The sequence below is a fragment of the Sander vitreus genome, chromosome 3, assembly GCF_031162955.1.
Source record: "Sander vitreus isolate 19-12246 chromosome 3, sanVit1, whole genome shotgun sequence".
NCBI classification, from domain to species: Eukaryota; Metazoa; Chordata; class Actinopteri; order Perciformes; family Percidae; genus Sander; species Sander vitreus.
The window spans coordinates 5,431,318-5,456,675 of NC_135857.1; the positions used below are offsets into that span (position 1 = coordinate 5,431,318).

The 25,358-nt window shown below is 41.8% G+C and overlaps 1 protein-coding gene across 1 annotated transcript in view; it reads right to left on the reverse strand.

Moving 5' to 3' along the window:
* Positions 1–25,358, reverse strand: part of fat3a (FAT atypical cadherin 3a) — a 143,398-nt gene that overhangs the window by 85,151 nt on the left and 32,889 nt on the right. Inside the window, exons 2-5 of the mRNA XM_078243259.1 lie at positions 24,479–24,802; positions 11,597–11,658; positions 2,795–3,109; positions 2,141–2,351 (exon numbers count right to left, since the gene is read on the reverse strand). Coding sequence (XP_078099385.1) covers positions 2,141–2,351; positions 2,795–3,109; positions 11,597–11,658; positions 24,479–24,802 — 912 coding nt within the window. The remainder of the gene's footprint in view (positions 1–2,140; positions 2,352–2,794; positions 3,110–11,596; positions 11,659–24,478; positions 24,803–25,358) is intronic.

Sequence of the window (25,358 nt, forward strand, 5' to 3'; positions counted from 1 at the left end):
AAACGTGTGTTCGCTTCCCGGGAGTGTTCTAATCCAAACCACCATCTTTTCCTTCCATTTTTCCTTAACTTAACTAGTCATTTTGGTGCCTAAACTTAACTTTTGTTGCCGTAATACGCTCACTTTTTGCGGGCAAAACTTGACTGTAATGTCCACTGAAACGGCCGACAGCTCGTGGTGCCCTGTACCAGCTCACAGTCACCTTTTTTCAGCTAAAATTCAGCTAAAAAACTAGCAATGGCCGCTGATGTGGCGGACAGCTCACGGAGCTCTAATCTAATTTCATAGGATATCATTGGTGTGCATAAATCTCCATACGATATCATACAAACCCATTCATGAGAATGTGTTGAAAAATAACAACCTGTCACAGCTGATTCAATTGATCACAGCTCCAATGATGCCTGTGTACTATGAAGGATTATTTATAAAATGAAAATGTTCCAGGTTAGAACAAAGACCTGTGGATAGGCAGCTTTCATCTACAGTCTTCACTTCTGGAACAGATGAAAGTGAAGGCAGCAGAGATAGATTAATTGAATTTAAAGACTATCTTCACTAAAACGCAACATTATTGGTCAAATGCAGCAAAAAGACTGTACTCTAACACGTGATCATGATGGTGCTGAGGATACCCCATCAGCTGTGACATGGGCTGGCCTGGCTCTCACATCTGCACACAGCGCAAAACGGAGCTCTGGCCCGGCCGTCAGACTGGGACGGTTTAATACTGTCAATTTAGAGGGTTTAGGCTGCTCCGTGTTTTGTTAAATCTGATTGGCTCAGCCTGACCCTCGGCCGGGAAACTTACTTCCCTGAAGTTATGATCACAGAGAAAACTGAAAATGTCAAAAAGAAATTAAGGTTGTGAAGATCAAAAAGAAATGCAGCACAGAGAAGTTGAGGTTAAAAAAGAAGTAAAGTCAGAGCAAGATGCTGCAAAAGGAAACGACTTCTGGGCATTTTTATTGTTAGGCCTTTATGACAACAGGACAGTTTAGACGTGAAAGGGGAGCGAGAGGGGGAATGACATGTTGCAAAGCGCCGCAGGTCGGAGTCAAGCCAGCAGCTGCTGCGTCGAGCACTGAGCCTCTGTGTATGGGCACACGCTCTACCAGTAGAGCTACCCAGGCACCCAATGAAGCAGCTTCTGTGTAGTGGAAAGGCGGAGGTTAATCCCAGTGTCAGCCAGAGACAGATGAGGCCGGACCAGGACCAAGCAGCAGAGACATGACACGGGACCTATCGCCATGTTGGCCAATAATATGTGTGCATTAGATCACAGCGGCTTTATTATCATAACAATGACGTTCTAAGCTCCTAAAATCATTAATATAGACCTATCATTTAATTTATTATAGAGGGGGGCGAGAGAGAGAGAGAGAGAGAGAGAGAGAGAGCCAGAAGGTATCTCCAGTTGGATACACACTCTGTCACTGCTCAGAGACAACAAAAGGAAAGATGGATGGTGCATAAAGGGAAGTGCAGTCCTTCCTGGTCGCTGTTGTCCATCTAGCATGCATCACGGCTGGGGAACTGTCAGTGTACATACAGTATTACATGGCATTACAAACTAATGGAATTAGAATCCAATGTACTGATTATTAGAATTATGAAATCACTTTCACCACACCAGAATCGTCACCATACATAATGCGTAAAAATTGAGCTTAGTGCACTGGGCATGACTTAATCTTGCTAAGCCTTTTAAGTGGGTGAAAGTGAAATTTGACAGATCCAAGGGATTTAAGTGTGCCACGTTGGGCATTATACCGTTTGTAGGGGAATGTCACAGTGGCTTTAAAATTTCTCTGCATGTTCTTCATTAAGAGCGAGCCAGCGCCTCCTCTAAACAGAGACATTATGAAAGGCTCACGATAAGTCAGGAATAATACTTAGAAAGGGACAGTCTCAGGAAAACCCATCCATATCAGTTCTTTATAGACGGCCAACTTTTGTCTTTGCTTTATAACCTCCAGACCTGACAGCTGGAGAAGCTGTCACCATGGTGACTGGGATGGTCAGGGCATAACAGATCATGCAGCAAGGCCACAGTATCTGAGCTGCACCTCATACACACAGCAACACACAGCATGCACTGAGCCTGGCCACACACTGCACACCTATAGGGACATTTTACCTGTGATGTCAAACCACCAGGGGGTGGAGCTCTGCTGCAGTGACACCACACCCACGATCTCTGCCACCTTGTCATTCTCCATGACAGTGAAATTGTAGAATGGCTCATCGAAGAGCACTGGGAGAGTGGAGGGAGGAGGGCGACGAATCCACTCGATGTGCAGGCGAGCTGTGGAAGATTTCTGAGGACGCCCGTTGTCTGTCGCTTTTATCTGAGAAGCACAGGAGTTAGATTGGGATGAGTTCAGAGGTGGCCTGAAATGAAACATCAAGCTGTAGACATATGCAAACATACAGATTCACTTGTAGGGGCACACTCTGAGGCAAACACGCACTGTTGAGTTGGAAATACAGATGTCACTAACACAGTAAGTTCTGGGGCCCGAGGGCGGTTCACTTAGCCTGGTAGGAAATTTTAATAGTTCTAAATCACACCCCCCCCACCCCACCCCAGCCCAGTCTGAAACCAGAATGCATATCGTTGGGATCAGGCAGGTTTCTTTTATGAACTCAACTGTTTTTAATGCCAAATGTAAGCTTCAAATTCAAAATCCATGCATTTATAAGACTTTGAGCAAAGACAATCCAACTGATATTCAAAATGTCCTTAAACCTGTAAGCAGACATGCTTAATAATTGATGAAGGTGGGCATACAGTCAGGATGTCGTAGCTCCCTGCAGTGAAGGCCTTGCGTGAAGATACAACTGCAGTCTTGGGGTCGATGAAGAACTTGCCATCCTCGTTTCCGTCCACGATGCTGTAAGAGAGGTCGCTGTTGGGCCCTTCATCGCGGTCGTAGGCGAACACCCGATAGATGGGCTCGCCCTTCTTTCTGCGCTCTCTCTCTGCCAGTTTGACCTGGTAGACCTTCTCAGGAAAGGTGGGCTTGTTGTCGTTTTCATCGAGCACCTGAACCATCACCCACACTGTACTCTGTCTGGGACTAGGACCACCATCTGACACCAACACCTGCAGGGGCAGTGAGACATTCAATACAAATACATATGCAGACAATGGGTTACAATTCAGGGACTGGATCCTGGATTCAAAGACACAACCCATAATGGTTCAGGTGTTTTCCTTTAACTTGTGATGTTGCAATTGATCTTGACTTTTGACCATCTGAAGGTAAAACTGGGTAAGTCTGACATGGTGACATGACATTTCCTGACTTTGCAAATTGATGAGAATCACTTGAAAGCATTAAGCCTCATTCACCAACCATTCTTTAGAAGAAATGTCTTCCTTTCCCCAAGATTCTGATATTCACCAATGTTTTCTTATTTGGGATTTGTTCTGAGGTAAGAACAGAATCTATGCACACTCAATAGCACTCTTACGCACATTTGAGTGCTGACAGGTTTCTGCCAAAATAAGGGAATAAGCCTTATTCCCCGGAGCTCTTATGTTTTCTCACCCCGCAGTTTTCCTTGGATTAGGGTGGCACCTAAATCATGGTTGCAGCTGTAGCCGTGGTCCTGCTCGGCGCACTGCTATGCCCTGTTACAGCCTGCTACACCCTGCTACACCTGACAGTGCCCTGCTACGTCCAGCTACGCCCTGCTACGCCACTACTACACCTACTATTTCTAGTCATAGTTCCATTATCTTTATTGTGACTATAATTGCCACTGTTCATCATGCCCCCAACCTGCACCGTCAGACACCGCCTACCAAGAGCCTGGGTCTGTCCGAGGTTTCTTCCTTTGAAGTTTTCCTCACCACTCCAGGTTTCTGCCTAAAAGGAAGTTTTTCCTCGCCACTGTCACACTAAATGCTTGCTCTTGGGGGAATTACTGGAACTGTTGGGTCTTTGTAAATTACAGAGTTCTGTAGAGATCTGTAAAGTGTCTTGAGATAATTCTTGTTATGATTTGATACTATAAATACAATTTAATTGAAAAATTTAATTGAACTTTTGTGAACAATGTCCAAGTGAAGTACTATTTACGGTGGGCAGTGATTTGGCCAATGTGGAATGCAGCCAGGAGAAGGCGTGTGGCCATTCAGAACACACGGAAAGAAAGACCTTTTCTTTTAGATGTGTCTCATATTATCATGCTAAGCTGAAACAATTATTAAATGAATCAATAATCAACTGAGTTTGACATTTTTAGTTTTGCAAACATTAAATTAACCACTTTCTGGCTGCTTTTGTCTGTTTTATATAATTGTAAACTGAATATCTTTGAGTTTCTGAAGACCTATGCCACTGTGAGATTTTTCAAAAAAGAAAAAAGGGGGGTGGTAGGGGGGGCTATAGAATGTAATGACTTTAAAACCCTGACTATTCAACAGTAACCACTGCACCTGTCTGTGTTCATTCTATTTGCTGCTATTCTCCTTCAGTCTCTGACAAATATGATGATAAGGAAACAATCTGTCTTCCTATGTTTTGACAGCTACTTCTGGAGCCGCTTCTGGACTTGTAAAATGATAAAGAAGGTGATCACTGCGAGGTGGAGCTAGCCAATGAGAGCTAAGAAGCAGGCTTTTTTTTTCTTTGTCCTACATTTATATTAATTTTGCTCGAAGTGCAATCACTTTATAGCTTGTCACAGATTCACAACGCAGCAGCAGTTCATTTCCCCTGTGCTCATGGCTGGCTTCATTCAACAATACCATCTGTCATTTTACAAAATGCCAGACATGAGCAACTGCAGAGATTGTGAAGACTGGTCTGGCTAGCTGACTGAGGGGTAGAGAGTATAATGATAAAAAACAAAAGATTAGCATGAGAGTGTGTGTATGTGTGCGCGCGTGTGTGTGTGTGTGTGTATGTTTGCTGTGGTGGTCAATATGCTTGTCTACCTTTGATGTATTAAACTATTATTTTAAAGTTATGCCCTTCACTGTGTAAAATGTGTTTTGGTGTGTCAGCTCCTTAAGAAAGCTGCTTCAAAGACCAACCAGGGCCAAACTGATGATTGTACCGTCCTGTGTCAGCTGATCAATGCTTCATCACACAGCTGTACGCTCCTTTGGTTAGTGCTGAAAGATTTATTGTTTGTTTTTTATTGACACAAACATTTTATTACAACTTGATGTAACCATTTTACATCAAGTAAAAAGTTCCAGCTATGTCTGCTGCATATCACAAAATAAGATGCTGGCAATATAAAGGAATCACCAGCTACAGGTAGTAGTAGTTATAAAATCTATTTCAATTATTGAAAAAGATAATGACACCAACACTTGTCTCAGCTTCCTACGACGGAGCATTAGGGCCACATCAAGGGAAAAAAAATTAAGGAGGAAGATTTTTTTATTTATTTTGCTTTTCGAGAATAAAGTCGAAATGTCAAGAATTAAGTCGAAATGGCGAGAATAAAGTCAACATGAATTGAAAAATGAAAAAACTTGATATTTCAAGAATCAAGTCGGAGTTTTGAGAATAAACCAAACTTCTACGTTTACCTATAATCTTCTACAAAATGCCTTGTGAAGGCCTACATGAACTCGTGAAATTATACTTCAGAATCGGTTTTAATAACAAGGAAATTCATTCTCTTTTAGCGCATAAACACAGTATGGTGATAAGTCTGTTCAGAAGGAGAAACCACACAAACTTGGAAGAGGTGGCCGTATTCTTGCAAACTGAAATAGCTTGTAATGGACAGATGCAAGGGTAGGCTATCGATGGTTACACCCACGCGCAATACAGAGAGGATATGCTGTATCAAGACACAATAAGACAATTGATCAAATAGTTTGATCCTGAAGGAGTGGAGCTCAGGTGAGCGCGGCACTCCAAGGATGTAACCCATATCTATGATGTTGCCTACATGGCAGCTGGCATGGCGGACAGTCGCTCTAATGTGTTTAAGCGATGAAGGAGTTGAATTTATTCTCGTCATTTCAACTTCAATCTCGACATTTCGACATTATTCTCAAAATGGTAGTTCAACTTTATTCTCGTCGTTTTGACTTTATTCCCGACATTTCGACTTAATTCTCGACATTTCAACTTTATTCTCGAAATGCAAAATAAATAAAAAATCTTCCTCCTTCATTTTTTTTTTCCCTTGACGTGGCCCTAATGCTCCGTCGTAGCTTCCTTACATAACCAATGCTGGAAAGTAAAAAAAAAATGTCTGTAGAGAATGTGTTCACAGGAAAGTATGTAATGTAATGTAAATGTGCAGTTTGTGTACCTCCTCTAAGTCTTCATAAGGAAGAGATTTACTGTTGACAAAGTAGCTGTCTCTATATAGGTTACGTTTTTGTTGTAGAGCTAAAGCAGCCATACCTGAAGCACTCTTGTCAGACATTTGAACAGATTTAGAGAACACAGTTTAGCATTCCTTAAGCCTTGGCATGTTGGCCACTTGTCAGCTCATTATGTCTGGTAACGGGGGTCAGACCATTGACACACAATATAAATAGAAATTGAAGTGTACCCATTGACCTGACAACTAAAGTGTAACCCTTTTTTGAATGCCTTTATTGTCACTGTGCTTTACAGCAAAATTAGGAGCGCAACTCCACTGGGTGCATACAATAAATACAATAAATAATCCTTACAGGATGAATAAAACAGAATAAAAACAGTAAAAGAGCAATGATCAGATAAGTGCAAGTATCGAAGTGCAGGAGGTGACAGTGAGTGACTGGGTTTGTCTAACTACATTTGTTTAGGGAAACTATTGCATTTAGGAAGAAGCTATTTTTAAATCTGGTGGTGCTGGATTGTATAGACCTATAACGCCTAACAGAGGGTAGCAATTGAAATAGGTGGTGGCCAGGATGAGTATTGTGCTTGATGATGTTCTTGGCTCTCGAGAGAGTGCGGCTGAGTGCAATATCTGACAGGGAGGGGAGGGGGGGCAACCAATTTTTTTCTGCAGTCTTGATAATTCTCTGCAGAGCCTTTTTGTCTGCATCGGAACACTCAGCAAACCACACAGAGATGCAGTATGAAATGATGCTCTCAATTGTGGATCTGTAAAAGGACACCAGCAGCTTCGCATTCATGTTGTTTTTCCTGAGTATCTGTGCTTTTTTGACAAATGTTGTGGTGTTAGTTGACCACAAGGGGGTAAGCGTCTCCTCACAACCCGAACCTCCTATGGCTGCATTTAGATGCTAATAAGCACTCACCCCCCGTTAGCATTCCATTGACTGCCATTCATTTTGACAGCGAATAACTTTACATCTGAAGCGTTTAAAGACTTTATTTGTCCATTGTTTATTTCTAAAGAAACACGACAATGTATAAAAGGCTCCATTACCTTGTACCTCACGTTATGGCTCCATAGCAGACGTTTTTGTAAAAATAGGCTAACGATTGTGTCATAACCACGGGACTTACTGTCGCATAGGAATTACCGTATAGTACAGGAGAAGCTTGCAGACAGTTTCAACTTACATTAGCTGTTTAAGTTTAATTACTAATGTTAACTAGCATTGCTTAAAGCTCTGGGTGTGGAGGGGTTGTCTTGGTTGACACGCCTCTTCAACATTGCGTGGAAGTCTGGGACGGTGCCTAAGGAGTGGCAGACCGGGGTGGTGGTTCCCCTTTTTAAAAAGGGGGACCAGAGGGTGTGTGCCAATTACAGGGGTATCACACTTCTCAGCCTCCCCCGTAAAGTCTACTCCAAGGTGCTGGAAAGGAGGGTTCGGTCGATAGTCGAATCTCAGGTTGAAGAGGAACAATGCGGATTCCGTCCTGGTCGTGGAACAACGGACCAGATCTTTACTCTTGCAAGGATCCTGGAGGGAGCCTGGGAGTATGCCCAACCAGTCTACATGTGTTTTGTGGATCTGGAGAAGGCGTATGACCGGGTGCCCCGGGAGATACTGTGGGAGGTGCTGCGGGAGTACGGGGTGAGGGGGTCCCTTCTCAGGGCCATCCAATCTCTGTACGACCAAAGCGAGAGCTGTGTCCGGGTTCTCGGCAGTAAGTCGGACTCGTTTTAGGTGAGAGTTGGCCTCCGCCAGGGCTGCGCTTTGTCACCAATCCTGTTTGTAGTATTTATGGACAGGATATCGAGGCGTAGTCGGGGTGGAGAGGGGTTGCAGTTCGGTGGGCTGGGGATCTCATCGCTGCTTTTTGCAGATGATGTGGTCCTGATGGCATCATCGGCCTGTGACCTTCAGCACTCACTGGATCGGTTCGCAGCCGAGTGTGAAGCGGCTGGGATGAGGATCAGCACCTCTAAATCGGAGGCCATGGTTCTCAGCAGGAAACCGATGGAGTGCCTTCTCCAGGTAGGGAATGAGTCCTTACCCCAAGTGAAGGAGTTCAAGTACCTTGGGGTCTTGTTCGCGAGTGAGGGGACAATGGAGCGGGAGATTGGTCGGAGAATCGGCACAGCAGGTGCGGTATTACATTCAATTCATCGCACCGTTGTGACGAAAAGAGAGCTGAGCCAGAAGGCAAAGCTCTCAATCTATCGGTCAGTTTTTGTTCCTACCCTCACCTATGGTCATGAAGGCTGGGTCATGACCGAAAGAACAAGATCCAGGGTACAAGCGGCCGAAATGGGTTTCCTCAGGAGGGTAGCTGGCGTCTCCCTTAGAGATAGGGTGAGAAGCTCAGTTATCCGTGAGGAGCTCGGAGTAGAGCCGCTGCTCCTTTGCGTCGAAAGGAGCCAGTTGAGGTGGTTCGGGCATCTGGTAAGGATGCCCCCTGGGCGCCTCCCTAGGGAGGTGTTCCAGGCACGTCCAGCTGGGAGGAGGCCTCGGGGGAGACCCAGGACTAGGTGGAGGGATTATATCTCTAACCTGGCCTGGGAACGCCTCGGGATCCCCCAGTCGGAGCTGGTTAATGTGGCCCGGGAAAGGGAAGTTTGGGGTCCCCTGCTGGAGCTGCTACCCCCGCGACCCGACCCCGGATAAGCGGATGAAGATGGATGGATGGATGGAACTAGCATTTTAGTTAGCAATAATTAGCCTGTGCCCATGTTATCTCCTTACATATACCTAGGCTCTCCGTCTCTGCAAGATTGGGAATGATTGAGATTTCTCTTGGCACAGCTACCAGAAGACTTACAACTTTCAGACAGGTTGCTCACGTCACATTTACGTCGTCTCTCTCAGTTTGAGGCTGCGCAGTAACGCTTGGTGCTCACCGGAAAAGTGCTTCTAATGGCCTTCACTGGTCTCCGTCCAGAGCAACGGGATCTGTTGGTCCATTCTTATATACTGTCTATGGTTGACTATGAGAAACCGTCCGTGATATGGATGCCCAGGAATTTGAATGAATGAACTCTCTCCACGCACTCATGTGTTATGTTTTCTAAAGTCTATTATGAGTTATTTTGTTTTTGTGGTGTTTATGATGAGGTTATTGGCAGAGCACCACTCACCACGCCATTCCAGTGCACTATCCTTGTGCTGGGAACTAGTGCTGACTCTATGCTTATCTGTAGACCTGACTGTGGCTTCAACATACTAGCATTAGTCCTCTGGAGGCTGCACTGTCATGGCTTCCATCCCTCCCAGGAAACAGCTCAGTCTGTGGGACTCGCCTCCTGGCCACTATCAGCTGCTCCTCATGAGTAGTTTGTTTGTAGAATTTTTTTAATTTTTTTTAATTTTAAAATAAAAAGGCTGTAAAATATAAAGCTGTACGCTGTTTTTGTTTTCAAGCGTATGAACATTGTGATTGGCGGTGGATCCAATACAACAGGCATCAGCTGAAACCTCGCCTGGGGCACCAAAATGGTTTTACATAGCTGAACTCACCAAAGTTTACAGCATCTTATGTTTTTTATTAATGTAGCTATTCCAAGGTACAAATGTGTATGTACTTTGTTATGTGAGAATTAATTTGAAAGCTTTTAGATTTAGATTTATGTTTACTGGGTGAACTGCTGCTAAGAATTTCGTTGTTCATTTTTGTGCAATGACAATAAATCTTCTGATTCTGATTTTGATACAGTAGAAATGCTTGATTGTAAAACCCTTAATTGAAGTTCAGTCATTGTCAGGATTTGTTTTCCAGCAACCCATAATAAAATAAATTAAAAAAGTAATTTCCCTCACAATTTAGTGGGATTTCTCAATTTATACAGGACACGTGTTTGTGTAACATGTTTTATAATACCTGTGAATATAATCCAATTCATCTTTTTTCTATATCTATACTCTGTGTTAACACCTTATATTGAAAAGTGGACATAGTCACATGTGTATCCAGGGCTATGTCAATGCATTTACAGTAAAGGTCAGAATTCATTTTAGGAGGTGTGAGTGACGGCGAGCGTGATGCAGAAACATCAGACGCTGCCTCTGGACCCCCGAAAAGCTCAGAGGACTCGATTTAAACTAGCTCGGCTGACTAAGAAAAAGACTGCGGTCAAGATGGCTGTCGCTCACATCTCAGCCACTACCAGCCGCCACCAGCCGCTGTTGACCTTCTTGAGGCAGAGCCAAGCAGAGCCAGACAGACCCAGGCAGAGCCAGGCGGACCCAGGAAGACCCAGGCAGAGCCAGACAGACCCAGGCAGAGCCAGGCAGACCCAGGAAGACCCAGGCAGAGCCAGGAAGACCCAGGCAGAGCAGTGCTCACTCTACATAAAACGCTACATTACATCACTTCCAGCTAACTTCAAGGGGAACACCGAGGGCAGAACAGCATCACTGATCTGTTTTAACTGAATAGTCTTTGGTCCAGCTCAGATAAAAACACCAAATCCGTCAGCATGTCAGCGTGTCGTTCACTACCGAGCCTGATAGTAACCGGTAGACTACTGACAACGGTATCATCACTTCACTAAACTGACTTTAGCAGTTTAGATAACAGACACTACTGTCCTTCTTTTATAACAGACGTGTGAACTAACTACTGACACCGCACTCATGGCTGTGCATCGCTGCAGTTCACGCTGCTGCAGAATGAACCACTGATGTATGAAACTGCAAATCAGATTTAGAATTTACTTAATAATCAAAGGTTCCCACTTTAAACCCTGACTGTAAGATGCAGTGGAAAGTTCAGGAAAAAACCTAGTGAGTGATGATCAACTTAACAGCATTTTCAGCAGTCATTGTTGAACTTGCATGTACAAAATCGCAGATGTTTAATGTTGTCTAAACACGAGCAACCGTATGAGAACATAAAAAATGGAATTAATTTGGTAAAGTAGAATTCAGCAACTACCTTATCAAAGAATGAGAAAATCTGCAAATCTGACTGGCCATCTGATGCCAACTTTCAGTACAGACATAGTACGGGATATATTTTGGTCACTACCAAAAATGTATTGTATTTGGTTGGACTCAAGTATTATCAGTAAAATTATCTATATCTGTATAATACGATAGAAGCAAAAACCCTCAGAGCTGTGTCCATCATCTTCCTCTGCTGCCCCGGCTGACGCTTTCATTCTTAGTCATGCTTAACACATCTACCGTGTGTTAAGCACATGACTTTGTGCACGCATGCACATACACACACACACACACACACACACACACACACACACACACTCACACACACTATGTCCTCACCTCTAAAACGTGTTCTGTTTGTTGTTCACGGTCCAGTTTCCTGGAGGTTGTGGTGATCAGACCTGAGACAGAAGAGGAAACAAGTGACATGATAATAAGTTGTTGCTGTCAGACACAATGGCTGGTTGTAATTGCATGGAATGAGAGAAGGGAAGAAGAAGGAGACACAGATACAGTTATTAGTTATCACACAAAGTGATTATTTAGTCATTTGAATCATGTTGTTACTGCCCTGACTGGCTATTTAATATCAATCAACTAATCAATCAATCATCACGTGAAAATCATATAAAGTACAGTTCCAGTGAAATGTAATCCTGTTCCTATATTAAAAACAGTAATAATAATAAATAAATAGCAGCTCCTTAGTGAGCCTCTCAGTGCTGGACTGCAGTCCGATTGCTTAGGAAGGTTCATAACGGAGTGAAATTACCCAGAAGTATCTCAGCGGCAGCCATGATAAGAGCTGTTCCAACTGTCTAAGTGATAAGGAAAGGTGCTTCAATGCTTCCTTTGTTACCTCCTTTATCATAGGATACACTGGACCATCCTTTACAAAAGGAAAGGAGAAAATGTCATCCCACAAGTCCTTGCGGCAGCACAATTTAAACGACGCATTATTTCGCTATCATAATCAAAATATTAAGGTGCGCAGTAGTAACCCTGTACTGTACTTTGTGGCACTGTTTGAGTGGTTTAATAAAGCGGTTAATGAAAGAACTTTACTCTTGTCTCCGACTGGTAGTACAACATTACAGTGAGCATGTGTTTACAGAACTGTGAATGAATGCATCCAGTTACACAGTACACCGAATATTGGTTTATTTTTAGCTGAGCGCAGCGTCCGTTTACCCGTTCGCCCCCGCAGTGGGCTTATTTTAACATGTTTTGTTGAAAGTCACCACAGATATGAATACATTATTTTCACCATGGTCTAAAATCATCTGGCCAAAGGAATACAGTTGAAAATTAGCCGGCCGGCTAACACAGGCACATTTACAGAAATGTTAATTAATGTGGGATGTCCCTTATAAAATAAAGAATAAGAATAAGAAAGTAGGAATATTGTCTGAGAATACGCAGATCGGCTCTGATGGCATCTAAATCAATTAACTTAAATCATCCACCCACCCAAATGAATTATTTTCACTCCCCCTCTGTACAGTCCCCTACAGTCTCTGTAGGCTAAAGCTTTTAGAAATGTATGTATGTATGTATGTTTGTTTGTATGTATATATGTATGTATGTATTGTAGTGATGTATGAGTGTTTTCTTTAAAGATGTACTTGAATGATTAGAGAGGCTGCTTTCAGTAACTGTAAACCTTTCCAAGTATGTCCCTGCAGCTGATATTGTGGGATATTTAAACAGCAAAACTAAAAAAAAGTAGTTATAAACTTGACAGAGGAAACAAACTAAACCTTTAGCTTCTGAAATAATCAATGGAGTTAAGGTGCTGACTGCTGTCAGCAGCGGACTGCTCTGTTTACAGTATAGAGAATATTGTCCTCATTCTTTGACCCACCCACAACCATCTGACTCTTATAACATCGAATATGTACAGTAGATTCGAACACATTTGTTTATCTTGCATAAATTGAACAATTATTTTCAAAAAATACATTCATATCATGTAATTAACTTTAAACACCTTTCATACAAGAAACAGCCTACCACTCAGTGCTTTACAATAAGGAAATTAAATGCACCGAGTGCTTCACATGAACAGACATATTTAATGCAGAATAAGATCAAAAATGAAATGGTGATGAATTATTATTTTCTGAGAGAAAAGGCTGGTTTGATCTTTAATGATTCTCCTGGCCTTTTTCTTGCAGCGCCTGGTCTAAATATCCTTTAGGCAGGGTAGGGCTTGTATGTTCAGCCGATCAAACCACTCTCTGCAGAGCCTTGCGGTCCTGTAGGTGCTGTTTCAATACCAGGCAGTGATGTTCCCTGCAGGACGCTCTCAACGATGCAGGAGTAGAAATTGCCCAGTATTTGAGGGGATACCAGGATCCTAGGTTTTTGTCCTGACACCAGCAGGTCAGGTCCTCTACTTCCTTCAGGTAGGCCTTTTCATTGGTGTTTGTGATCAGGCTCACCACAGCTGTGTCGTCAGCAAACCTGATGATGCTGTTGTAGTTGAAAATGGCTATCCAGTCGTGGGTGTACAGGGAGTACAGCAGGGGCCTCGGAACACAGCCCTGGGGTGCTCCGGTCTTAAGGTTGAGGGTGGAAAAGGTGTGTCCGCTCACCCTCACCCCTCACCACCTGGGGTCTGCCTGTCAGGATGTCAAGGATCCACATGCGCAGTGAAGTGTTTAATTCCAGGTCCTTAAACTTAGTGACAGATTCTGTTGATCAGTTGGGATGGTAGACAAACTGTAAAGGGTCCACTGTGCTGGGTAGTGAGGAGCTTTAGCTGTTTCATAAAATGTGTTTAGCTCACTTGCTATTGACGCATATATACACATTTATATAGCGCCTTCCACGAAACACAAGGACACTTTACCAAATTGAATTTACATGCAACACACATGTAATATGGCTTTAGCAATAAACAAGTCGTTCTTTAATGACACTTTAATGTTTTGTGCTCCTCTTTTGTCTAAAAGTATCGGTTCAAGCACCGTTAATGCACCAGCACTGTTTTAAAAGTATCAGAAATAAGTCAACACTAATGATAAACTAATGATAGCCAACCCTAATGGTTAGATGAGCTGCAAACAGGCAGTTAGTGACTTTGCCACTTTATCAAACAGCAGAAATAAAGACAAACAAAGAAATATTTTCATATAATATAATGCTGTGCATTTAACTGAAAGTAATGCACATTTTCAATTAGACTTGAATATCTTCATGGTAAATATAGACCTAATTATTTAAAAAAAGAAAGATTAAAATGCTTTGAAGAACACTGATTTAATTAGTTAACTAGCCATTTGTTAGGCTAAATGATTAAGCTGCTGAGTTAAGTGGTATTGTAAAAAGACACGTGTAGTATTTCTAAGCCTACAAAAAGCATAATGTGTATTCATGATTGATGTAGAACTATACAAGCTTGGTGTTGCAGAGGCCTTCAGGAAAGGTTCTTCATAACATGAACTAATAATTTTACAATATATGACTACATCCAGCCTTTTTGTTAGAAAATAACTGCAGTTAAAAGCTTGTTTTATAAAAGATTTATTAAACTTCATCTCTCCAGTGTCTTAGCTTCCTTCCTCTGAGGGCAGCAAAGGACCTCTCAGAAAATCTTCAGAAAAATAAAAACTTTCAATTTGAAAACCTTGACAGGAGGGGTGGATAAGACACAGAAAGACAAAGAATGGAGAGAATGACAAGAGAAAAGATGATGAGAAGAGTGGATGTAGTGCAGACTGAAAGGAGCTGCAGGATAGTACTGTTCCCTGGCCTACTTTCATCCATCACACACATACAGTGGCTGTGGATCACTGACTTTACTTTACACACTCAATGTTCTTTTGTATTTGGACATTGTTTTTAATCTACCTATAGACTATAGACAAGTAAGTAAGGTACATGTATTTGTAGAGTGCTTTTCACAGACATAAATCCCAAATTGCATCACAAGGGTATTAAACAAAATCCGAGAGAATACAATACAATATAAAAACACAATCCACAATTAAAATTACATAATAATCTCTATACAAGACTCACAATGACAACACTGGACTAGAACAATAATTAATAGCAACATTACTCTCCACTGTACAAATGTGAAGGCAATCCCAAGCACATTTCTCATTGCTTTGTTTGTGACTGTGAGTTTGTTATTTTGCTGTGTCAATGCAGATTTAAGTGGGAGAAAAATGACATAATGACACATGCAGTGCAGACAGGTTAACCAGACATGTCTTTATATGCCATACTCCACAGAAACAGCAGCGCATTCCACAGTTTAGGTGCTATGGACTCGGAAAAGCAGGTTTGAAGCCGGGTGCATGGAACAGACAGTCACTTTAACATATTAGACCCAAGGCAGCGAGCTGAGGAATATGGCTGAAGTAGCTCATCCACATGTACAGCAGCCTGACTGTGCAATGCTCTGTATGTAAGAGGAATACTTTTAAATGGGGTCCTGTATGGACAGGGAGCCAGTGAAGAGACTTGAGAACAGGAAGATGTGAGAGTGTCTAGTGGACCTAGTGTAGCCTTGCAACAGATTTCTGGATTGACTTAATGAAGTCAATGGGAGATGAGATGAAGGCCTGTAGAAGCAGTTGAAACTACAGAGTAGCCTACAGCTACAGAAGATCCAAGTGATGATATGTTATTCAATGCTATTCCATTTTGTTCAATAGCATCTCTAGTCCAACAATCCTTAACATTATACTCTTGGAATTGATGAATGATGCACATTGATCAAAATCAGCAGGGGCTAGGAACCTGGCCTTCAGCAGCGGGGCCCCAAATCCATTTTTTGCTTTGGGACCCAAAAAGGCTTAGGCCCTAAAGTCTGTAAAAGTGTGAGGCCGAGCATCAGCGCTAACCTGTTCATAACAATCGATCAATACCAACACCCTCTGAACTTATTACGTAGCTGTGGGCTTTTCTAATTATAAATGCAATCTTAACAATCAGAGACATTTGCTATTTATTAATTAGATCACAGCTGCTTGCTTTATGCTACATTAGCCACGCTGCATCACATGCTAACAAGCCAGGAGCAGCTGTGCCAGTTCATTAGTTTTAACAAGGAGGGGAATGTGACAGCACTCAACAACTACATGACACACACACACACACACACACACACACACACCGTGGAATTGTGATGTGTGCGTAAGCTGTTCCAGGAAAGTGTCTGCATGTGTCTACAACAATGCATAGAACATCGTGGCTGCACGACCGCTGCAAGTCATCAAGCTGTCAAAGGAGTGCGGAAAGTATGTCGGAGCATCCCTGATGGGTGAACAGGGACTCAGCTGCCTGCTTGTCAGTTAACAGTTAATGATCGGTTAAAGGGTCGGCTATCGGTCAGAGGAAAAATCTAAATTAGCATCCCTACAATACACACATGCAAAACCCGACAATAAAACCCGCGATAAGTCAACCCAGGTTCAAGGTTCAAGGTATCTTTATTACCCACGGAGGGCAATTTGGTTTACGGCCACCAGTAATACATAAACAACAAACACAGCCAAAAAATAAAAACAAAATAATTACAAAAATGACATTTCAAGAAATCATGTCATTTACAATGCTGATGGCAGCAGAAATAAATCTCCTCTTTAACCTATGAGTTCTGCATGGTGGCAGATTGTATCTGCACTGTGCTGGTGGCAGCAGGAACCCCCTATATATATATATATATATATATATATATATATATATATATATATATATATATATATCAACCCAGTCTCATGGCAGTTCGTGAAATGTTCACGTAATTTAATTTATTGATATGGTACACGGACACGTTTATCTCGTTTTCTTCGTGATGGTCAGCACATTTTTTAAACTAATGTATTTCAATGGGAAGCATCTTTCGTGAACACAGCACAATTTTTTCTACCAGTCGGGCTGCAGCAGAGAAGCTGTATACAGCTTTGCTATTATTGGTATTTTTAGCCGTATAACCGCTGTTTTAATCTACACTGTAAACAGTACTGCTAACTCATAAACTATACGGGTACAGCAATCAAAACCACATATTTTGTTAATACAACTATAAAATACTAAGTCCTGTAAACGACGAATGTGCTTTTAATTGTATGTGGATTAATGTTTTTCAGTGTATATCAACATCTTAATGACAACTTTTGAGTAAACAGGCGGACGAAATGTCTGACGTCATCAGCGTCTTGACGCAACTGGCTTCGTTCAAATCGATGCGAGCGAGTTCGCGGCTAGTAGCCATAGGCAAAATCAGCTAAATAATGCCGTTAACGTCGGTCTTGCACCAGTCATCAACCTTGGTTGTTTTTTAAAGTGTGTTGCTGCTGCTTCTGATAAGTGCTGTGGTAAGTAACAATAATGACGTTTATTTTGTCCGGTGCAATGAGAGAGTTGGAGCAAACTACTAACTTAGCTAGCTACGTTTTCAGTTGTAACGAGTAACATTAATGTAACTTGTTAGTTTGCGGTCACGTTATCCGTAACCTCGTTATTTTTTTATTGTATTTTTATTAATGCGTTTACGTTACTTCGTTAGAATAGATGAAGACGTTTATTCTCTACCATTGTCATTAACTTAAGGAACGCGCGCATAACGTTAGGTCGGCTGGCAACATCGTAAACATAACGTTAGCCTTTTAACTACATTGGCGAAGTAAGTAACAAATTGACCCAACTAACTTGTATGTTGAAACACTGTATACTGTATGACATTGCATGTGTTTTTTTGTATTGCGCCAACTGTGTCGACTTTGTATATAACGTTACAGTTTGTGGTAATACGTCAGAATGCTAACATTAGCTAGCTAGTGGATATTGTCGCATGTACGGAGCACCGTTCTGCTTTTTGGGCTTCGCATTGAAGGCGTAGCTAGGTGTACTTTGCTCCAGTTTTCTCAAACTATTGGTCCAAAAGACAGTTATCAGATTGTAACCCAATCAATGGATATTCCCCCGAAGAATGAGCTCACAAACGTTTTTGTTTAGCTCTCAACAACAGAGCACTGCTTGCTGAGGTGCGCTGAAACGCGATAACGTTAAGTGTATGAAACAGCATTAACATTACAGGTTTCAGATTTTTCATTGTCTTTAAAACAAGAAAAAAGTTGACTTTCAGATTTCAATTGACTGTATATTAATGTGTATGACTTGTGTTTCTTAAAGCATTTTATATTCATATTTTAAGGTAACCTTGACTGAAGATTGATCTTTTATTGCAGGTACAAGTGGAGGGTAAGCAGAGTTTCTGACAAAACCGATATGATGCCCCCAGAAATGGTGTTTGTAGTTAAGTTTTTTGTTATGTAAACATAAACACTGTATAACAACAGGAGTACCTATTTTTGAAATAAAAAGTTCCATAAGGTGCACATTTAAATAAAAAAAATATCTTAAATAAAAAATAGCCTATAAAATAAAATAGGCCAATCCAAAAGGAGGGGCGGTGGCGGGGTGCGCGGAGCAGTGCAGAGAGCTCCGGGTCAGCAGCTTGCTTGGAGCAAGGATCAAATTTGAACTATATCGATATCCATATCACATTTAAACATATATCGATATATCGCCCAGCCCTACCATGGACTCACTCAACTGATACCATCGCAAACATAATTTGTAAGAGTTTTTCCATCAATATTTTGGCCTTGACCAACTGCTACTTTGCTTGTTTGCAAGCCATGATGTCTCTCTCTTTCTCATGGGCGGGCCAAATTTTCTGGGCAGAGAAAGGGGAGGCAACCTTGCTTCTTATGACCTCATAAGGAGCAAGATTCCAGATCGGCCCATCTGAGCTTTCATTTTCTCAAAGGCGGAGCAGGATACCCAGGGCTCGGGTTACACCTTTTGCCATTTCTAGCCACTGGGGGACCATAGGCAGGCTGGGGGAACTCATATTAATGTTTAAAAAAAAAAACCTCAAAGTGAAATTTTCATGCCATGACACCTTTTACGTTTTGTATTAAAAAATAACAATTGCTAAAGACACACTTTGTAGCTGGGCTAACATGATTTTTTTTTAATTTTTATCATTGTTTAGGCGATTGAAAGTCCTACTGAATTTCAAGGTATGTTTTCATGTGATTAGTTATCCTTTAGGGATTGTACTATATTGCTTTTGAATTACTTAAGAATATAGTAATTTAAATAATTATACAGGCATCTCATTGACCATTTAGGTCAATTAAAAAAAGAAAGTATGCCAATGCATTGAAGAAATGTGCCTATGAAATAGATTAATCAATATGTTAATTTAAAAAAAGTAATGTGGCTGTGAAATCATGAAATAAATTATCTAATTTAGGTTATTTAATAGTAATTTACATTCATAATTACACTTATTTATGAGGAAGGATGAAAACAGGAGTGTTTTCTGCTGTCCCTCGGTGCTCATGGAGGGGAATACTTCAGAAAAGGGGGTTAGCTCATGATGAAAACAATGGTATAAATGATCAATGTCCAGGCACTCACGTTTTATCTGAATGTTGCATGTATTTCTGTAGAAGCTACTCATAATTAATTGCCCCTACATAAAAAAGTATTTTAAATTGAATACAATTTTGAAATAAGAAATCCCCCTTATATAGATAAATGCAGGATTATGAAAAATGTCATAGATACATTTATGTCATTAGCATATTAACTTAATATTGATTTAAAAGGCATTCCATTCATTAGTTATTCTAAGGATGTATGCCTATTTAAGGCAAGGTAAAAATAATCACTCGCATAAAAAATGTTATTTAAATTGCAGGGTACAGGTGATTCAATGGAGTGGAAGTGCAAGTTGTGCTCTCCAACCGCAGACACCCAGGCAAGATTATTTAGGCACTATTGTTTGCAACATAGCCACTACTCAAGAGTCAGTCCTCTGCCATGTCTGTACAGTGATTGCATTTGTACATTTCAGTCATTTAATGCATTGAAAACTCATGTGTCACGGTGCCATGTTGACACATGCAGAGTAGATGAGACTGAGAGAGCACATGCAACATATACACTGTTAACATGTCCCCTATGTCATGAGATGTTAACATGCCCTTTCAAGAACTGTACATACACAACAAATGTGTATTCCTTCATTTAATGGGCACAAAAGTAGACACCATAGAGGTAGTGCAGACTTTGATGATAATGTCTTTGTATCAGAACATGACAGTGCCCCTGTCATACCTTCTGCTGAAAGTGTTGATGAAGACCCTGCTCAGTGTGAGAACGCAGACATATTTGATATTTCTGATATGGACAGTCAATGTGACACTGAAAGTTTAAGGGAGCAGTTGCACCATAACTTGGCATCATTATTCCTAAAGATGCAGACTGTTCCTTATGTATCTGACATGGCATCTCAGGAAATAGTGGAGCATTTGACTCAGATTTTTACTCTGTCCCAGCCACTCCTCAGAAATACAATTAAAGAAGTCTTATGGAGCCATGACATTAATGCAAGTGAAAGTACTTTGGATGAGGTAGTCAGCGCTGTGATGGACAATAACATTCTTGTCAGTGCCACGGCCAAAGGTGAAGTGTTGTCTTCAAACAAGAGAAGGAGATCCTTTGTTGAGTGTGTGGTGTGTGGTGTCCGATAACCTTGCAGCCCATGCATTAGCAGGTTTCACACAGTGTTTCAGAGCCAAATATTTTGGTAGATTCTGCACAGCTACAAGAGACGAAGTTCAGTCTCATGATGTTGGAGGTGGAACATTTTGTCTGAGGACAAAAGCCAGCCATGACAGGGATGTCCATGCTGTGTTACAAGGGGATAGTCAGTGTTATATATATATATATATATATATATATAGAGAGAGAGAGAGAGAGAGAGAGGTGTGGAGGTGTGGAATCGTCCAATATGGACGTAACTCCTTTTAGGAGACAGAGTTAATGGGATGCATGTGCTATTTGGATCAATTTAATTGAGTGAGATACACCTACATAATCCTCTATGAAACCCCTACAATTCATTATATACTTGCTTCACTTTCATTTTACATTCTTCAACCAGTAGACACGAAATGTAAAGAACAAATCAAGGACGGTGGAGTACATTAATATAGAATTGTTGCCATCTGTTATCCCAGCAGTTGGCATTCTGCATGAAGGCCTTTACATTCAGATGATTAAGACCCTTGACAGCCATCTGAAGGCTGCACTCAAGTCTGACTGATGCATATTGTCAAAGTGCAATTCCACACACCAGATGCACTGTGGTTACTTTGATTTAATCTTACACAAAAAGCACCAGGCTAATGCACAATAACCACAAAACTTTTGTTCTCATGTGCATTATTACACGAGTCAGTTAAAGTAAGTAAAATCATTAGGAAGGAGGTAGCCTGGTTGACACCAGACCCTTCTCAGTTGTAACTGAGAGTGGGTCTCGGGAAGGTTCATTCACAGCCCATTTCCAAAGGGGCGTCACCAACGGGCGTCGCTCAAATGCCTCTGGGCGCAATTGGATAGTCTTTCAACCAATCAGACCAACGATCGGGGTGACATAGAAGCGACAGCTGCTTGCCGTCGCTACGCTATCGTCATTGTGTAAAGCCCGCCTCAACGGTTGTGATTGGTGCCTCGATTTGGAAAAATTGGTAATGGGCTTGAATGGGCTCTTGGCCAGATGGACTTACCGAGCAACTCTCAAATTTGCCGGAAGTTCGTCAGATAGTTTCTGTACTAATAAAACGAGGCATTAGAAAGTTTGTAACTACACCAAAAGTATATTTAAATAACACTTGCCTGATGGATACTCCTCTCGGGTGCTACCGCGCTATCGGCGCTATCGCGCAGTACTTACATACTACTACTACATACTTCTGGTGTAGTTACAAACTTTCTAATGCCTCGTTGTATAAGTACAGAAACTATTCATACTACTGTAGAAGTTTGGTATCATTCCGGGCATTAGTGGGGTAATTTACAAGATACAAACGTGGATCCATTAGCGCCTGCACTAAGCTAACCAGCTGATAACGCTAACTCGACCAACGTTATAGCAAGGGAAAAAAGCTTATGGGGGGGTTGTTTGGCTCGAGGTCAAGGTGCAAAGCAGCCTAGGGTGAAATTACTCTGAACCATCACTTTAACACTTCAGCAGAGGTGTTCATTTCCACACAGGCTCACTCAAAGTGACCACGCCCTTAATTATGCAGAACTTTAAGCCTGAATATAACTTAATCTGATGAGTTATATCCAACAGTATATTAGCATTTAAACAATGTGCTGCAGATATACAGTGCTCTACAGGTGGGAGGAGTCTGAATGAGCAAATAGCTCATGGATTTTGGTGAATGTGGTCATTGATGCATTTTGTGTGAAAACAATGAAAAATTATTGACAACTTGGTCCACACAGACTTTACGGAAGCCCTGAAAGGCAAGGTGAAAAAACTAGTTTTTTCGGACGTGCAAGACGAGACAAGACATACTATCTTGTACGTCTCACTGAAACTAAAGGAGAAATTATGTGTCAGTAACTAACGCCAAAGACACCTGACCAAGCGTCGCTTTCTGACGCTCTGGGAGTGAGAATGTGTTAACTAAAACGGTAATGACTTATTCATATTGCTGTACCCTGTACTAAACCCTTTTAATATTCCAATAAACTAATGTTTACATAGATACATTTAAATGTGAAAGCAGTTGGGAAGTATTCTGTTTCTTCTCGATACTAATACTAATTACTAACAACTCTTATTTTTAACATCACGAATCATTATTCATCTGGAAAGTAAGCCACATTGGTTAGCATGTGTCCAGGATGCATACTGAAGGTCCGGGCTAAGAGCCAAATGTCCTGAAATCCTAGAAAGGCTCTGCAGTCCAGTACTGCTGTAGTTACAATGACATAACATCCCAATGGACTGTGCTGTGATACGAGCGAGCGAGTCCCTCATCAAAGTTTCATAACGACAATATCAAATATTCAACATCCGCCATCGGACAGTGGAAAACTGTTAGCAAGAAAAGAAAGGACATAGTTGGAGTTAAATCAGAGTGTACTAGAGGATGGCAGAAGGAGAAAACATGAGGAGATAAAAGATGACAATACAAAGAAGCTAAGTGCAAGAATCTCTTTAATAAAGGCAGAGAGCGAGAGAGAGAGAGAGAGAGAGAGAGAGAGAGAGAGAGAGAGAGAGAGAGAGAGAGAGAGAGAGAGAGAGAGAGAGAGAGAGAGAGAGAGAGAGGAGTAGTTGCTTAAGGACGAATGGGTGGAATAGAATCAAATTCAAAGCAAAGGGATCTTGACTAAAGGACAGCTAAATATAGCAACAGCCAATTATATTTGGCCCTGTCTCCAGCACAAGCCTTATCTGCAAAACAGAGTGTGTGTGTGAGGCAGTGTGCAGAGGGCTGTGTGTGTTCTTGTTCTCTTCATCCCACACACACTATAGACGTGCTATTATTGAAACATCTGGCACTGCACCAAGTTCCTACAATTATATCTAAGTACTAGGGGCAAAATCACATTTTGTCAATATCGTGAAACCCTACTAAGTACTGTAGTGTTATCATCCCAAGCGTTAGAAAGCCCAGAGAACGGAAACTGTTAACAGTCCTGCACTGAGAACTGTTAGCATCACATGTGCATTTGAGATAGCACCACCATCATCAAAACACCAAATGAGAGAATATATTTTGAAAGGCCCACACTCTATGATCTATGGCAGGGACCACTGAAGCAGCACACTTCATGTTGCTTTGTGGAAGAAGACCTTCTGCATGTTAGCAGTTAGCTTCAACAATATCAGACAGCGAGAATGTCCACAGACTGCTCATTGACACGGTTACACTATCCATGGAGCAGAGGGAACAGATGTGTTATATGTATGCATTTACACCTTTTCAACATCTGGCTAGAATCTGTCGAAACTGGATTTCAATCGGACTTGAATGCATTTACACTTGCTAGCCCATCCATCCAAAATGCCTGAAATGACTTAGCATAAATAGAGTTGATGACTTTGCATTAAAACAGTATGTTTCACATTTTCAAAGGTTACTTTTCTTATGTAGTTTAAACCTTCTTTTCATCATTGGCACAAAAAGTGGTCAACTTATAGTTTGTGTCATGGATCAGCCGGTCACTGAGACAGCCTGAAGCGTACTCCTTCAAACAGTCACCTGTCAGTTAGCTACTCAAACTGAAAGCAAGAGCATTCATGGAAAAGGTTCAGACCTACTCATTGTTTCAGTCTGCCTTCTACCCGAGAAACACAAACAGCCTTTTTCAGCCATTACTCACCAGTGCGGCTGTTGATGGCGAAGAAGTTCTGTGGGTTTCCACTGACGATGCGGTAGCTGAGCCTATCAGCAGCGGCAGGGGGCGTGGCGTCAGGGTCCTGGGCCTGGATCTGGAGCACAGAAACATCTCGCGGAGAGTTCTCGGCCACTGAGGGCCGGTACAGTGGCTCGGAGGTCAGCGGGGCGTTATCGTTCACATCCTCCACCTGGATGAACACCTCGATAGTGGCGAACTGGGGAACCACACCGTGGTCGCTGGCATACACCGTCAGCCAATAGGAGTCCTTGGTCTCGCGGTCCAACATATCGGTGGTGTAGATCACCCCTGGTGGAGGAAGAGAAAAAGAGAGCAAATCTGTTTCATTTCTTATTGTCCAGAGCTGGCTGTACTGTACACGTAATGCAAAGGAAGTCCAGTGTTTCCACTGCAACAGCACAACCATGTCATTCTCTTAACAGCCACAATCAAGACATTGAACTGGGTCACTTAATTCTCATGTTAAAGTACTCAACACAACAAGGATTGAAATAGTCAGGAGAGAGAGAGAATTGCCTGAGGATGTTCCGGCACACACACACACACACACACACACACACACACACACACACACACACACACACACACACACACACACATTATATGGCCTGTAGTGTATCCACAGTTTTTACTATTATTATCACTGTGGTCTTTACCATCTGCAACAGTTCACATAGTCAATGAGAGCATGTAAACACAGCGACTGTGGGGAACATCATGATACATGTCAGACACACTGCTTAGTGTTGCCGTGGGGACGCTGACTGTAAATAACAACCTGTGTCATGTGTATCCATTCTGGTTAACTCCTTGTGTCAACTATTAATCCAGATTACAGAGAAGC